Source organism: Galeopterus variegatus, unplaced genomic scaffold, assembly GCF_000696425.1.
Source record: "Galeopterus variegatus unplaced genomic scaffold, G_variegatus-3.0.2 Scaffold1518, whole genome shotgun sequence".
NCBI classification, from domain to species: domain Eukaryota; kingdom Metazoa; phylum Chordata; class Mammalia; order Dermoptera; family Cynocephalidae; genus Galeopterus; species Galeopterus variegatus.
Window position 1 is genome coordinate 242,739 of NW_007727629.1, and position 18,004 is coordinate 260,742.

The 18,004-nt window shown below is 37.0% G+C and overlaps 1 protein-coding gene across 1 annotated transcript in view; it reads right to left on the bottom strand.

Annotated features, from left to right (window-relative positions):
* Positions 1–1,028: 1,028 nt before the first annotated feature.
* Positions 1,029–18,004, bottom strand: part of CLIP1 (CAP-GLY domain containing linker protein 1) — a 78,410-nt gene continuing 61,434 nt past the window's right edge. The window contains exons 20-25 of the mRNA XM_008577463.1: positions 12,348–12,400; positions 6,489–6,606; positions 6,257–6,407; positions 5,618–5,667; positions 3,049–3,173; positions 1,029–2,714 (exon numbers count right to left, since the gene is read on the bottom strand). Coding sequence (XP_008575685.1) covers positions 2,489–2,714; positions 3,049–3,173; positions 5,618–5,667; positions 6,257–6,407; positions 6,489–6,606; positions 12,348–12,400 — 723 coding nt within the window. The 3' untranslated portion in view covers positions 1,029–2,488. The remainder of the gene's footprint in view (positions 2,715–3,048; positions 3,174–5,617; positions 5,668–6,256; positions 6,408–6,488; positions 6,607–12,347; positions 12,401–18,004) is intronic.

An 18,004-nucleotide genomic window follows, 5' to 3' on the forward strand; every position in this document is an offset into this window, starting at 1 on the left:
CGCCTCGCTCAGCCAGTGAGCGGGAACCGGTCTGTATGTGGGATCCGAACCCTCGGCGGGAGCGACGCTGCGCTTCCCAAGCGGCGCACTATAGCAGTGCGCCACTGGGCCGGCCCTAGCCCTTCAACTTTTTGATTCCATCAAAATCATTTAGATTTTGACATAACTTGTTACCACACATGCATACTCCTCCATGCGCTAATTCTCAACTGGTTTTTACAGTGGTTCTCAGCCTGTATCAAGTGTGCGGGGGTTTTTGCTTAACTGAGAATGTATCATTTTAAGACCTGTGAGAATAAATGATGAGCTCAGCAGGCCATGTCATGAGCCGTTAAATGACGGTACGACCTACTCTGAGGCAAAATGCCCCCCCAAGGTTATTGAAATCTCAAGCATGCGTGAGTGCAATTGAGCAAGACCAGGTTGATAAGCTATGCCAAAACAGGATCAGGCTGATGGAAGATCAAGTAACAGATGCTTTTATAGAGCAGAAAAGTCGTTGCTATACTGCGGTAGTTGTTGTATAAATACTGTAGACTTAATTTAGAGTCTGTTAATTACCTGAAGTCAATACCAAAGTTGAGAAATAATGTCTTAGAATATTACTTAGGTAAAAGTAATGTTCTTATTGAAGGAGTAACTCTGCTTTTGGAAAATATCTACCTGTAGGTGAGTCTGTATTCATAAAACAAATGTCCACTTAATTGGTTCAGTACTCATTTTTGTAAATATCACAGCAACTTTCAGAGTTTCTAAAACTTCATGTATTAATAGACCGTTGGTACATGTGCCAATGGTGCCACCTAAATTTGTGTCAGGTAATATGGTGTGATAACAGCCATGGATAACAACCTTAAGTATTTATTTTATGCTAAATGGGTCACGCTTTGAGATAGGACATACAAATTTCTTAAAAGCTGTTTAGCAACAAGACTGAAGTATAAATTGCTATTTGGGTCTATAAGGGCTTGCTCATTTGAAGAAAAACTTAGGATAAATAAACCTGAGAATAATGAGTTTACTACCAATGGCAAATAAGAATAATCATTTATTAAAGTAGATACAGAATACTTGTTTGCTCAGATTTTAATACTGCTTTACATGTTTTGTTTGGGAAACAATTCCTATTATAATATGTTTATAATAAAAATTTTCAACTGATAACAGATTTATTTAATATTCACTTGTCAAACACAGTTGACAATCTTGAGGGGAAAATACATCAAAGGCATATGTACAACTGTAGAAGTTCTTACTATACATTTAGCATGGAAGATTTATTACTTTTTACATATTCTAGAAGACATTCAAATGAAGATAAATAGATTCAGACTGGTTAATAAACTGTTCTGATGGTTGAGGTCCTTCATTTTATTTTTTGTGATAAGAAAATCCAAAATTATTAATGTTGAATTTCTCATCATACATTCATCTAAAAACACAGTAAAAAAAAAAACTTGTAAAGGAAGATTGTAGATTGGTTAATTCAGGTGTTTTATAGTAGCATATTATCTAATTAATTGACTGCTGGGGATATCTGCTAGAGAAGAAAAAAATATTGGGGAACATTTTTCCAGTTATTTAAATCAGGTAAAGAAACAAAACAAAAAGAAATAGTTGCAAAGCAACATGATGCTATTTCTGGCCAAGTCTGTGTTATGTCCTGATGATCATTTTTTATGTGTTCTCTTTTTCATAAAGGTAAAAATCTGAAAAGAAAGACACATTGTGTATGTTTTTTCCCAAAATATAATTTTTAAAAAAATATGTACATATAATATATAGAAGCTGAAATTATGCAATACCAGTAAACAAAACACCACAGTTAGAGTAAGTGGGTGCAGCATATAGATTATAAAATGTCCCCACAGCAGTTTTGGGGCTTACCCCTCCCTTTACCTGTTCATGATTTTATAATCACACGTAAGTATTATCAAGCCTGCAATAAAGGCACTACTGATAACAGGTAGTGCAAAGAGCCTGGATATTTCTTTGATTAAGAATAAAATATTTTAAATGAGTAGATGAAAATGCAAAATGGCACATTTTTTCAACTCATTCCAGTGTCGCAGCTTAACCAAAAAATCTAAATATACAAATGCAGCCTGGAAATATTTTAGTGCAAATATGAAAATTATCAGCATAATTTAAAGTTACTTAAATAAGGTATTGTAAAGGTAGGGATTGTTCTATGAGGTTTCTCGAAGGAAAATAACGTAATGGCATCTGGTGCAATGTCTTAAAACATAAAGATCAAGAAAACAAAATTAGAGGTGAAAACTCACCTACTAAATATTTATTTATTTATTATTCTAACTTATAAGGGGAGACTAAAGGGTGATTTGTTGGACATCAAAATATTTTCTAGATTTGCTGATGGGGGTCAAAAATAACATGAGTTCTCCTGAAGTATGCACATACAATGCTGGTGGTAAATTGCTTAAATGCTAGTGCATCTGAGAAAGCCAGTTCTTGACTTGAGGCTTCATCAGAAGGTCTCATCATCATTGCAGTTGGTTGCCCAGTGCCCAAACATCTCACAGATTTCACAGTACGGGCGTTCCTCGCTCCGACTGCCATGGTGCGTGGAATGGGGAGGGTCCTCAGACATCTGTGCCTGGGTAGGACAATCCTCAGTGTCGTGGAGATCAAAGCAGTCACAAATATCACAGAACAGGCGAGGTTTCTTCTTGGACTGTTTCTCCTGGTCATCACTACAGATATTAATGTGTAAAATTGGAAACTTTATCAGAAGAAATTCAGGAAACAATAACACTTGTAAAGAATTTAAAAAATAAGCAAGAACTAACTATGGCCAGGTCTGTGAGCCCCCACTATAAGTTGTACATTCCACATTTAAAATTTTCATGTCAAACCATTTGTAATCTCTGTCTCACTAGATTTATGAAAATCTTTTTTATGGCAAAGTAACCACAAGCAATTGTTTCTTTTTGTTTGTTTTTACAATCCACTGGAGAACCTAACTTTAAAAACACATTTATTTTGATAGAACCAAGGTTCCAATCAGTATGGCTTAACATGAAGTACCTGTCGTAATTGTTCAGGTCATCCCCATTCCCATTAAGGGCTGCTTCTGACATCATTTCTACCTTCATCTTGAGGTCTTGATTCTTCCTTTGAAGGTCCACGATTACCGAATTTAGGAAATCAATCTGATTGTTCAAAAAAAGAAACAGTGATATGGGTAAAATGTCTAAAACATGCATAAGCTGGAGTATCATGAAGTATACTCTCAGGCTACAGCTGCAAAGTGTGCTAAAGGGGCCAACGGTGGCGGGTACTCGCCTCTGTTTTTCAGTCTCCCCAACGAATAGGAATGCTGAGACTGTTTCACTAAAGAGTTAAATGAGGCCATGCCTAGGTGATGGGGCTATGGAGGTTTCTTTTTTCCCCTTTCTATCTTTCAATGTTCTTCAAATGTTCCTTACTGAATAGATGCTATTTTATACTTGAAAACATTTTAAATTACATTTCATTGAATGTTTTCAGTTGTGAATGGGTAAGCTGCATTTGTTATTGAGGCAAATGAAATACTTTATCTAAATCTGCAGGTTGGTGGAGTGCTACAAATATAAGATTCACGGACAAGTAGAAGAAACATTTACTGTATTTCTTTCAATAGAAACAAAACACCTTGCATTCTCCAAAAATCATAATCTTTCATTTCTGGATACATGGGAATATGTTTTTCTTCCTTCTACCTTCAAAGATACACACAATTTTACAAAATGCATAAATGGTTAGTTCCTCCATTAAACTCTAGAGCCAATCCAGGACTTTCCTGTTCTGTACATTTCAAAAAACTACATTGAATTTCTCCTCAGACCACCATTTATTGGCTGACTGGTAATGATGGAACAATAAGTAAATGTTTTCTTCAGGGAAAATGGAGGAGTTTAAAAGAGAAGGCTAAAGTTCCCTTTCCACTGAGGAGAGACGCTATGGCACACAGCGTCAAGGCGGTGTCCAGGCAGCACACGTGTGAGGAGCACCTGTGAGAAGCTCGGGGCGGTTGGGGAACCATGGGAGGAAACACTTGTCCTCGACATTTCCCTTCAAATTAATGGTACATTAATTAAAAAAAAAAAAAAAAAGAAAAGAAATTTTCTTCCTTCTACAATAAAAAATTCTAATTTCTCTAAATTGAAAGATTCCATTTTACACAAATATGTTTGTCTATATGTTTGTGTATACATACATAAGAAAAGAAATTTTCTTCCTTCTACAATAAAAAATTCTAATTTCTATAAATTGAAAGATTCCATTTTACACAAATATGTTTGTCTATATGTTTGTGTATACATACATACATATATATATATTGTACTTTTTAAGGAAATATCTGGTCTTTGTCTCCTGCTGGGGCAAATTAAATAACAAAGTTAGCAGTCACTACAGTCTTTCTCTGCAGAATATTCCTTTCAACATCAATGAGGCCACCTTTGAAGGCAGAGCCACTGAATCTATTTTCACTTCTCAAATTGCATTTTCTAAATCATTATCCTGTTAAGAGCTCCATTTCAGGAAGATGAAAAAGCCACAAAATGGAAGTAAGTATGGCAGGAAAACCCCCCCCACACACACACACACATACGTGTGCACACAAATTAGGAAACATAAAACAAACCATTTGCTGATTGGAAGAAAAGTGTTGTCAGCAGCAGATGAAACAAACGGAAGCAGAAAGGGGGGAAAGAAAATATTATTAATTATTATGCCTTTAGTCATGCAAACTATGTAGACAATGCTAATCTAGGATAAGTTAGTATGTTGTTGAATCCTTTCATGCCCTCGAAGATGTCAGATAACTACAACAAATCTCAAACTCATTGAGTTTTTCTTTTATTTCAAAATGAAAGATGGCTTTTATACCTTTGAATTTTGTACAGGATAAATATATACAAAATATATTATTAAAATTAAAAGGTTATATTTTTTGCTTATGTGCAGTTATGTTTCCAAATACAGACTAGTTTGCCTCCATATAATCCCATTTTTAAAACTAAAGTTGTTTTGTTCATTTTGGCTTTAAGAGACTGTTTTCATGAACCCAACTTTTTTAAGGTAAAGGTGAGCAAGGAATCCTCTGACAGAACAATTCTACTTCTAGGAATTTATCCTGCAGAAATACTAGTATATGTGCAAAATGATAGCTGTCCAAGATAATGCCTTACAGCATTGTTTATACTACACTTAGAGGATCAGAAATAGCCAAATGTCATGTCAACCAATAGAGAAGTGACTAAATTATGATACCGCCATACAATGGAATACTACAAAGCTATAAAAAAGCACAGAACAGTTTATGTTGTATGCCATTATCTATGTAAAAAGGAGGGGGACTGAAGACTGTATTAGTATTGGCTTGTATTTAATTTTTTAAAAATCTCTGAGAAGACAAGACACTAATAACAGTAATTACCTGTTTGGGGGTTTGGGAACTAAGCAGAAGAGAGGCCAGGTTTGGAGGAAGACTTTAATGTATATATCTTTAACACTGTTTAATGTTTGGACCATAGGAATGTATTACCTATGCAAAAGATTAAATGATTTTGAAAAATAGGAAGAGAGCAAAACAATAAGGAAAGAACATTACCTGACTCTCCTGGGCTCTTTCATCTTCTTCTGCCTGAGTATCAGTATTACCTTATGTTTAAGAAGAAAAAAAAAAGTGGAAGGAAGATTTTTTAAAAACACCAAAAAACTGCATTTTCCCCCTGTTACTGCAGAGAAATGGCCAGTGTTAGAAACTCATTTCCATGTGGACTTCCCAGATGTGCCTCTTTGAGAACACATGGCTGAGTTCCTGTCCTCTAGCTGGACCCCTGAGGGATCTCACAGACACTGGCCCTAGCCCTGCAGGTGCTCTGAGGCTGGCCAGCTACTGGGTAAGAATGCCTGTCACCTCTATCTGAATTTAAAGGATCAATCTGTCATCCTCCACTAAAGGGACTACCTCTTCTTCACTGCCATGCACTTTCAGACTCCACGGTTGCTGCTGTGATGGCAGCTTATGTTTGTGACAACACTCACAGAAGGCCCAGGAGTGGGAATGCCAGGCATGCATATGTGTGGGACCTAGGTCATGACCAGCCCTCATCTGACTACATGGTGGGAAAGTCAAGGACTGTCAGTCAGCGGCAGCACAACAGTTGCCTTCAAAGAGCATCTCTACTAGAGACAGCTCCTGGGCAGGAAACGCGGTGTGTGGAGAAGCACCAGGTGGGCATTTTACCTGAGGAGCTGCTGAGCTGCCTCTTGTTTTCTTTGAGTTGAAGCTCCAAGTTCTTTACCTTGAGCTCAAGCTTCACCTTATCAGACTCTAGAGACTGAACAACTGAATGCAAGGACTTGGCAGAGGCGTTTTCTCCCCTGAGCACTGTGACCTGAAACACAGTTGTGTAGCTTAGGCTTGGAGTTTGAACAAGAGGAGGCAACGTGAATGTTCACCTCAGATGGTACTCTACCTCATTTCTCAGTTTTTCCAGCTCTGCATCCTTTTCTGTGAGTAAGGCACTGGTAATACTGATGGATTTCTGCAAGGAAGCTTTTTCTTCATCTGCGTCTTTTATGTACTTGGATTCTCTAAAAGACCAAAGAGTTAAGAGTTCCAAAAATCAACTGAGAGAGTGGTCAGTGTACAGCTGTTCTAGAACAAACACACAATTAACTTTATTTAATGTAAAACAAAAAGTATAAGAGGGAAGTTTTATGGGGGGTTAAGGCTATTATGTTTGCAAATTTTTACTTGAAATTTTACTTACTGTGAGGGGAGAAAAAGTTTACCTATGCACAGACATGTCAGAATCTGCATATCATTGTATCCATTTGAACTTAAAGAAACAAGTTAATAAATTTGGAAGATGTAGAATTAAAAAAGAAAACTATTGTACCCCCCCAAATTCTACCAAAATCTAACCCAAAGTTGAATTTTGTTAATTCTTGAATAAATTATTACCAAGCAATAACAACAATTAAAATACATACATGCAAAGCAGTTATACAGATGTCATGCAGAGCAGTTTTATGCTGGAAATATCATTTGGTTCTCACTAATTTTAGTAACTTAGCAAGTTCCAAGAAGGTGGTTGTAGGATCTTATGGGCCAAAACAGTAGCAAAGTTTATTACTATATTCAAACCGAAGGAGTACTACTTTTGAACCATAGAATCTGAAGAGGGCACTAAATTGCTCATAGAAAATAAAGGTGTTTACATAAAAGCTAGAGCAGAAGATGTTAAAATGGGTTTTCAGGTGTAGAATGAAATCATGGGGGAGTGTGGAGAGAGAAAGAGCGCTTGGCCGCTGGTGACTTGGCATTTGGTATCTGCAGAGGGCTTTGATGAGGGAAGCATTTGTCTTAGAGTCCAGGGAGTGGGAAAGAAAGGCAAAGATGAAGGAGGAACAGGAAGGGAGAGCAAGACACAATAAATACAATCCAAAAGGGCAGGCTACCATGTATTTACATATGTGTTTATATTTAAATTTGTTATAAAAATTAAATGCATTCAAAAGTACCAGGGTCATGCAAGATAAGACTGAGGAATTGTCACAGATTGAAGAGACTAACGATATATGAGAACTAAATGCAATGTGGTTTCCTAACTTGTACTCTGGATGAGAAAAAAAACTTTAATGGAAAAAAGGGAAAAACCTGAGTAGAGTCTCGAGGCTAGCTGTGCCAATGCTGATTTCTTAGTTTTGGTAAATGCACCGTGGTTATATAAGATGTTCACATTAGGGGAAACTGGGTGAGAGCGCCACAGGAACTGGCTGCACTACCTTTGCAACTTTTCTGTAAATTTAAAATTAGCTTAAAATAAAGAGTTTTAAAAAATTACTACAGCGTGAAACACAAGAGACCTTGTAGTACAAAAATACATTAGGAAAAATAAAACTGGAGGAAAATTTCCTAGGCTAGCCCACAGGCCATACAACCTAAGACACTGCTTTAGCGTAGATAATCTTCAGTGAGAGTTCTTAACTGTGACAACAAGCCAAATTACTCCTCATTCTGCTAGAAGGAGCAGGGTGAATGCAGAGCATGTAATGGTTCAGTCTGTTTTTGAACCAACTGGAGGAACAGGAAACCAAGGCCCAGGTTAGAAATGACAGAATGTATGTCTGGTTAGTGAGACCCAAGATATCCGGCACACAAATTACAGAATTCTCATGATTCATGGTAAATTGAAATTCTACACAAGATGAAAATATAAGTGTTGTATTCATCTCTTTGTGTGGCTTACATTTACACTCCAGAATGATAAGTAGTAAGAAAAGAATCTGAGACTTACAGAAATTTCTTGAATTAAAAACCCAAGCATTATATGCACACTGGAAAGGGGTGGGCATCAGTGCTGTTAAATTACTGAGTAACACTTTGCTAGGATATAGGATCTTGTTTAGGTTAAAACGAAACAACAATTTAAATGGAAGAAATAGGCAGGCACTTTCTGCCACCTGGAAGGTAAATATCTGATGTCATCCAAAGAGATAACAAATCATTAGCTCCTTAACTTTCTATTAAACTTATTTGGTATTCTATTATAAAAAGAATTTACAGAGCTCTACTTTTTATAAATACGTCTCAAATTTCAAAAATGTAATTTAAAATTGTTTACTGAAAAATACCAGGATTTGGGGTCGTTGAACAGATTTAGATTCTCCTCTAATCAGGATTCTAGTTGGCCAAGATCCCACAGATTCTTAGTGTTGGGGAGGGATAAACAAACCACCAGCTGGCAGAAGGAAAAAGAAACAGGTGTCCTTTTCTGGGGCCACCAACCAGACTTTCTGCTTCTCATCACATACACACATACAACCTCTTAGCCAGGCTGCTTTCTAAGAAGATGGCCCACAGAACACTTATACAAGTTATCAAAAGATGGATGGTTAAGAAAAAGATCTGATTTGTGATTTACATGCCAAATGACAGGACAAGTAGACCTAGGCAGCTCATTTTTTGACAGATGTGCATTGCTGGCTTCTTAGGTCATTTCTAAGCCCTAATCCCACTGTGAAAACCAAGAGTGGCTAAATTAAACCATTTATGCCAATGTTACTGACATCTGAGTCACGAATTGTACTGCTTTGAAGCCATGTTGGCTAGAATGACTTGGTATTACTAAAAATATCAGTGGAAGATAAACCTAATATGAAAGAAGGGCTATAGGGGCCCAGAAATCTTTTTCTCTCCCATCCCCCAAGGAAACATATTACCCAGATTCTTTCCTTACTACTTACATAAGAAATAAATTCCAGTAATGAAGCAAATACCTTAAAGTGTTACTGGGCAAGCTTTAAAAATGCAAGATAATAAGAACCAAATATTAGAAACATGAAGAGAAATGCAAATACAGTAAGGAGGGTAAATTTGCACTGAAGTCCTTTGCTGTATATAGATATAAAAAAGAAATATATGTGTGTGTTTGTGTGTGTACATGTATATACTGCTGAGAATATTTTACAAAACAGAAGCAAGACACAGAGGGACAAAGGCAGCCAAAAAATATATGCAACAATTTGGTTTACTAAAAATATATGAAATTTATTTATTACAACGTGGATAGACTTTCTTTAGTCTTACCATTAAAGACACACAGATATAGCAAAGGAAGCAAGAGTAGGAAAGGGAAAAGAGAGGGGTGAAATGAGCATTGGTAAGTAGCGCAAGCTCGGAGACAGTCAGACAGTTCGCAACCCACAGTGAGCTGAACGAGCTGACGCAGCACAGACCTCTTCAGAACTGGCAGACAGTAGCATCAAACCAGTTTCCACTCCTGACAGAAATCCATTGGTACTAACAGAATGAATTCTGACTCTAAAAGTTCCATGTTTAAGACGCTGGCTTTGGAGTCCCTTCTTTGACATTACAAAGCCTAGAGAAGGGAGGGAAGCCAAACCAGTTCCCAGATCTGCATTAGGCTTGAGTGGTACAGAGGAAAAACCCTCTCCACTTCTGGCAATCAGAGCAATTCAAGGTTTATGCTGCTTTGCCAAACATTTCGGAAGCTGTTTTGAAAGAGGTTTGCCCTACTTGGAGACTAGTTTTTCAAAGAAATGATCACATTTTTAAGGTTACAGAAAAACCTTTAGTACATATTGCTTGAAACTCAATGTTTACAGTGACCAAAAACCCACAGCAGATACAGGAGTATTCTTCTGATTTCTTAATGATAACTAGTTTCATCCTACAGTCAGGAGTAAGTTCTCCACTTAAATATCATGACCATTTGAATGAAATGATTATATCCTATCTTGACTATGTATATTCAATGATTACTTCTAAATTAAATTGTTTACTAAGCTCTCAGTTCTTGGATGAACGACTACATTTCAAATGCCTTTATAGTTTAAGTACTTACAAGGTTTTAAAATTAAGACCATATCAAGTTCTTTTTAGTATTCTATACTCAATAAGTTTATTTAACCATTACACACAGAGACCTACATATGAATCCTTTACCAAACTGACTTTTAGAAGGCATTTAAGAGGGTGAAATATTAGCTAAAATATGTTTACATTCAGGTTTCTAAAACAGAAATAACTTTTCATGAGGGTTAATTAACCAACAAAAAGCAAGTTCTAAATATGAGAAACTAGGTTTTTAAATTTTTCACTCCCAGAAAAAAGCTATCATCTTTATCTACATTAACTGATCAAAATTAAGGGTAATTTTCAAGAGACATTCTCCTAAATATCCAGAACATAAAACAGAACAGAGATAGTGAAGTAAGGAGAATTCCACAGTGCCCAAATTTGTTCCATCTTTTTAAGTCATGAAAAGAGTCACATGTCTAATCATACTTTGAAAGGCATGTAATTTAGTTAAAGTCACATGATAAGAATTAATGAAGCACAGCAACTTAAAAAAAAGTAATAAACAAAAAGCTTATAAATACAGTGAGGAGAGAACCAGCATAAAAATCTGAAGACCTGAGTCTTAAGCCTGCATTCGTCACTTATTAGCTCTCTGTCCTTGCCTAACTTTGGGGGCTCTTTTTTCACTGTTTTAAAATGCGAGCCTCACCACATATTTCACTGGGTTGTTTTGAGGTTAGATAAATTTGTGAATTATGAAGTGCTAAATAATGTGACGGGATTGTGTCGTATGTACAACAGGCCATTTTTATGTGTGCCCTTGCCAAAATGCCACAAGAAGAAGCCTTATTTATTTTTTCACATATCCTTAATAACTGCTTACACAAGGTCCTTTTAAAGAAACAAAAACTTATTTAAGTAGAACTAAATACCCCGAGGCCCATATAGGGAAGAGCTGTGCCTGTACACAGGAACTAAGGTTAAGGCAAGGCACCACTCCTAACAGCCCCTGGAGAGCATCTGGCTGGGCCACGGTGTGGCAGTGGTGAAACACACATGCATTCTGAAGTATAAACAGCACCTTAGTGAAATTTGAAAGAAGACTGAATCTAAATATTTCTTAATTTAAAAAGGAAAGGGGAAAGGGACCCCTGACTGAGGCCAGGGATCGGCCCAGGCCTAATGTTCTTTAGACTGTAGCTTATGGAATCCAAATATCTTTGTGCACTAAAAAAGGCATCAATTCCTAAGCAAGTGCCATGCTGGCAGGAAGAATTCTTGATCAGGCTATTCCTGAAGGTTTGCTTTTATGTTTAGTTTTGTTTTTAATAAGGAAAAAAGCATGCCACTGTTGTGGTAAGAATCTATTCAGTATTCTACAGCACACCATTGGATAGACTCAGGTTCTCAGCAGTAGCACACACTAAACTTGCCTGGCATGCAATATAAAGCACAGAACTTCTCTAGACAAAAACTGTGTTTTAAAAGAGCAGACACAGATCATTAATATGCATAAGCATCAGCTTCTAAATGATTATTTCTATGGCCATGTTCATCCTTACTCAAAAGGACTAGAAAAATTATACTAAGTTTCCATTTGAATATCATGAAAGAATAATAAATAACAGTTATTTTTTTTAGAAATTGAAATCAGTATTTATATGCAGATAAATTACTATCTGTAAATTTATAGTATTTTTAGTTACTGAAACTAAGAGGTAACAGCAGTATAATGTAAGAAAGTCTGATTTTAGAGCACTTCTGAATAAATGCAACTGAACATGGCTTAAAAATTAAACTTTTTGTTTTATTATCAGTGAAACTTCTGCAAATGGATTTTCATAATTTGTCAATTATGAATACCAAACTAACACAGTGCCATTTTCTGAATACAAGAAGGTTTTTGTTTTCTACTACAAGTTACCATACACATCATGTTCTCACGTTTTCCTTATTAAACACACACACGCACACACACAACAATAAACACAGAAAGAAAGCCTACCTCTTTTTCATTTCTAACAACTGATTATTGAGAACAGATCTTTCTTCTTCCAGCTGGGGAAAAAAAAAAAAAGTTCAGTTCATAAAAAAGTTCACAGTTCAGAGAAAGGCCCATTTCTCACTCCACATGCCACATCCCCAGGCTCAGGACAGCAAAAGCAACTGGCTTTCCTCACAGGTAATGCAGAAGAACAGTAGTCACTAAGTAACAGGACGTACAGTTATCAATTTACAAGTCATTTGTGACCTGGATAGCTCTCCTTCCTCATGGGCCTGACAGCTAAAGAATATTAATAACATCTTGAACAGCACATGGCATATTGGAAGCATTTAATAAATGTTTGTGAAATGGGTGAGTGAAAGCGCTTCTATCAATATTCCGGTTCCTTTACTTAAACCACAGAGGTCAAATGTCACTAACTTGTGGAGGACTAGGAACAGGTCATTTACCTTCTGGGCCTCATTTTAACTCATCTATTAATTCAACAACCATTTACTGATTGCCTACTGTATTCCAGTCATTTGTTTCTCACAGGGAGGTTACAAAAACTTTCCAGTGGCCCTTCAGTTCCACAATCCTATTATGCCACAAAGCATAAAAAACAAAAGATACAGGTAGTCAATCTTGTGAGAGAAGACTCATTTCTACCCCCAACCTGCACCACACAGCACAGACGCACCAAATACCAATTTCAACTCACACTTTTAATAAAACAAAAGCTCTTGGTGTTTTTCTCTTTTTAAATCAAAGGAAAGCATGAAAGATGATGTAATGGCTTCCAATAACCCAGAATTTAAGCTACTAGCTCACTGTATATAGCTATAGTCATTTTTAATTATGTATCAGTTATGTACATGTTTTGCTATAAGGTCTATATTTTAAAAATTCTTAAATATTCATGAACATGTGTGAACATGTGTATTCTTGAACATAGAACATTTATCATGAAATCTGTAGAGATCAACATACAGTTTTTTTTCACTGTAGACTCTCTGCTTTCCTAGTCCATTAAGATATATGCTTTTGCTGCATGAGTAATTCACAGAAATATTTAGAAATTTTTAGAGTAAAAGAAAGCAAAAAGGATGGGAGACAAACTTTAAAAAATGAAATGAGAAGGAGAACATCTGGAGAGTGGGATGTGGAGATGAGCGAAACTTTCATTTTTTGCCTTTATGCCTTTTACACGATTTATATTTATTTTTTAAACAAGAAATGTTTTACTTGTATAATTAAAACAAAGGAAAAAGATCAATAAACTTACGACTGGAAAATGTTTATGATGAATAATAAATGGATAAAGGACATGGTAGGTAATTCACAACAGAGAAAATACAAATTATTCATAAACATCTGAAAAACCATTAAACCTGCAAAAAGATTCTCCCTCTCTCAAAGAAAATCCAGTGTGCCTGAATTTCCAAGGAGTAGAAGTTTGGTATATTTATTGTACTATCTTCATAGAAAACCATATTTTTTTCTTCTGGTCCAGGATCCAAACCAGGATAACGAATTGCATTTAGCAGTCATATTTCTCTAAACTAAATACTTCCTCATTCTTTCCTTGTTTTTTGTGACCTCGACGATTTTGAAGAGTATAAGCCCTTATTTTGTAGTATGTCTGTCAGTTTGGATTCATCTAATGTTTCTATGTGATTAGAGTCAGATCATGTAATTTTTGGCAGGAACACACCACAGAAGTGAACCTGTGTCTTTCTCAGCACATGCTATCAGGAGGTGACCATTGTCGATTTCTGATGAGGTTAACTTTGGTCACTTGGTTAAGGAAGTATCACCTATGTTTCTCCACTAGAAAGATACTATTTTTTTCTTTGGAATTAATATGTATTTTGTAAGGAGATACTTTGAAACTATGTAAATATCCTGTTCTTCAACAAACTTTCACCCACTTGTTTTAGCGTAAATTGATGATTCTTGCTTGAATAAATTATAAGCACAATGGTTACCAGATAGTGATTTTCTAATTCCACCATTCCATCTATTTATAGTTGGCATTTTACCGTAAGGAAGGGCTTTCATTTTACCCCCATTTATTTATTTTTATCTGTTCAGACTCATGGTTTCCTATTTTATTCTATAGGTTATAATTCATTACTGTCATTATTTCTTTTGATGCCCACATTATCTCAGATTTGGCCAGTGGGAGCATCTTGAAGATGGTTCCGATATGCTTTTGACTAACCCCCATTACTCTTTGACACTTCCTTACATTTTGGTACACAATATTCCAGGCTCAGCTTACGCTCTATCCATGCCAGCCCTGGAATCAGCCATTTCTCCTAGGACCCCTGGTTCCTTTTAGTGGAGAAGAGTATTTAGAAACCAAACTCTAGGTGTTAGGTGTGCTGATTGTTACTGGGTGTTATTGCTTCTAAGCCCTCTCAGTGGACTTAACCAAACCTTAAAACTTCTGCTCTTCAAAAGATGCTGTTAAGAAAGTGTAAAAGGGTTGGCTAGTTAGCTCACTTGGGAGATCATGGTGCTGGTAACACCAAGGTCACGGATTTGGATCCCCATACCAACCAGCTGTACCCGCCCGCTCCAAAAAATTCTCATTAAAAAAAGAAAATGTAAAGACAAGCCAAAGATTGGGAGAAAACATTTGCAAAACACAACCTGATAAAGAACTTGTATTCAGGGCCGGCCCGGTGGCGCACTGCGCTAGTGCGCCGCTTGGGAAGCGCGGAGGCGCTCCCGCCGAGGGTTCGGATCCCACATACAGACCGGTTCCCGCTCACTGGCTGAGCGAGGCGCGGGGGCAACGCCGAGGGTTGCGATCCCGTTGCCAGTCCTGGCCCGGTACGGGGGCGACACTGAGGGTTGCGATCCGTTGCCGGACACGGAAAAAGACAAAAAAAAAAAAAAAAAAAAAAAAGAACTTGTATTCAGAATATATTAAGAACTCTCACAATTTGATAATATGCAAACAACCAAATTTAAAAATTGGCAAAAGATCTGAACAGACATTTTACCAAAGAAGAGATACAGATGGCCAATATGCACAGAAAAAGGTGCTCAACATCATTAGTCATCAGGGAAATGTAAGTTGAAATGCACACTGAGATACCACTCCAAGTGCCACTTGGAAGCACCAAAGGCCTTCATCCCAATGGTTCCCTAGTTGACAAATGGATAAAATGCATTAACGTTAAAAAGACAAAAAACTAAATGCTAGAAAGTACGTGGAATAACTAGAAATCTTATAAGTTGCCGGTGGGAATGTAAAATAGTATTCACTTTGGAAAACAGTTTGACAATTTATTATGAAGGTACACATATACTTATCATAAGTTCCAGCAATTCCACTCTTACGTATTTACCCAAGATAAATGAAACATATGCTCTGGCCTGTCAATGAGTGCTCAAAGCAACTATATTCATAATAGCCAAAACTGGAATGACCCAATGTCCAAATGAATAAACAAATTGTGATATTACCACAAACAGACTACCTATTCAGTAATACAAAGGAACACATTACTGATACACATAATGACACAGATGAATATCCAAAGCATCATGCTTCTTTCACAGAAGCTAGGTACACAAGGCTACATGATGTCTTGAATTTCCCAAATTTCCTTCTATTATGATTTCTAACTTCTTATTACTGTGGTCAGAGAACATACTTAGCAGGATTTCAACCCCTTTAAACTTGTTGAAAAAAAAAATTTTTTTTTAAATGTAGAATGCCTCACAACTTTGTGTGTCACTTGCACCTAGGGGCCATGCTAATCTTCTCGTATTGTTCCAATTTTGGTATATGTGCTGCCAAAGCGAGCACTGATAATTGTTTTATGGTCTAACATGTGGTCTATCCTGGAGAACATGCCTGAGAAGAGTGTGTATTCTGCTGTTGGATGGAGTGCTCTATAGGCAGATGACTGTTAGGTCTAGTCGGCTTATATTGTTGTTCAGGTTTTCTATTTCTTTATTGATCTTTTATGTACTCATTCTGTCCATCATTGAAATGGGATATTGAAGTCTCCAACCATTATTGCTGAATTGTCTATTTTTCCTTTTAATTCTGTCAGTTTTTGCTTCATGTATTTGGGGGCTCTGCTGTTAGATGCCTAAATATTTTTGTTTATCTTCTTGATGGATTGACCTTTTTATCATTCATAAGATATCTTTATCTCTAGTAACAATTTTTGCCTTAAAGTCTACTTCGTCTGATAACAGTATAGCCTCTCCAGCTTGCTTTTGGTTACTGTCTGCATGGTATATCTTGTTCCATCCTTTACTTTCAACCTCTGTGTGTCTTTAAATCCAAACTGTGTCATTACATACACAACTGATGTTGTAAGCTCAGTAAAACCAACTGAATACAAATCTTCAGAGAGGAGTAGCACTTTTCTGTTTTGTTCACTGTCTCTTCTATTTTTGGAACACTGACAGGCACTTAGTAGGCACTCAATAACTATGCATTGAGTGAGCAGATGTGTCAGATAGTCTGTAAGCTGGTGCTCTCAACAAGTATGAGTTAATAGTGGCACTTGGAAGCCAGCGTTCCCACAAAATGAAGAACTCTCTCTGCCAATCTAGTCTAATCAAGCCAATGCTAAACCGATTCTTTTCTCACCAATTTCTCCACTGAGGTGGTTCACATTTGGGCTATTTCAGTCTCTTCCCAAAGCAAGTGTTCTAAGGTCCAAAATAGCAGCTCTACCTTGACAGCATAAAACACATTCCCTGTGTCTGAGGATTTCTAGTCTCACCTCCCACAGAAAGGCAGACTTCTCTTAGAACTGGAGAAGATAGAGAAAAAAAAAGAAAGAGGAGGATTCAGTAATTTTTTGTGGCATAGCCCTTTCAGAGAATAAAGGAGGGTGGGATGGACACAGTGATGTGCTGCTTAGATCCCCTTTCAAGGCAGGCCTTGTTGCCCAGCTCCTGCCATACAGCTCAGCTGATGGCCCCTTCAGGGACTGCCAAAGCTGTAGAGCCACCTCTGCCAGGATCATACCTTCTTCCCAGGATGGACCATATCTAATGACTGATCAGTATGGGATTTACAACACTGTTGATGGTGTGGCCACAGGGTAGGGGGACTGTGATTAATTGAAGCTAATAAATACAAAGTAGTTCTTTATATAGTGCACACATGTGTCAGTCTTAATGTTTACTCCTGGGTGCTGAAAAGATAGCAGCTACTTTTCCCTTAAGACTGCTAGCATCTTTAGTGTAGTTAAAGTGCATCCTCTGTCTAGCTGCAAACATCTTCAACTGTGAAGAGGCAAAGTGGGAAAGACCCACTTGGTTTGGCCTAGACATTCTGGCAGTCATTTACAGAATGGACAGTGTCTTAGTGCCAAGGAATGGCTTTCTACAAATCCTCTCGAAAGCTAGAGAGGTTAAGAGGACTCTGGAGAAGTCTAGAGGAATGTCTCAAGCAAGAAGCTTAAAATATGCATGAAGAGATTATGTAGGCTGTAAAAAGATCTTCAGGAACTGAACATATCCCTTGGCCCATTTCCTAAACATAATGCTTGATCATGCTTGGTTGGGTGAAAGGAAGATTCCCAAAAAACCCAAACAAATCAGTGGTTTTGGCTTTAGTGATTCCCTACGCTGCAGATAAAATTACTATTACTATTATTATTTTTAAAAATTTAACGGGGCCGGCCCGGTGGCGC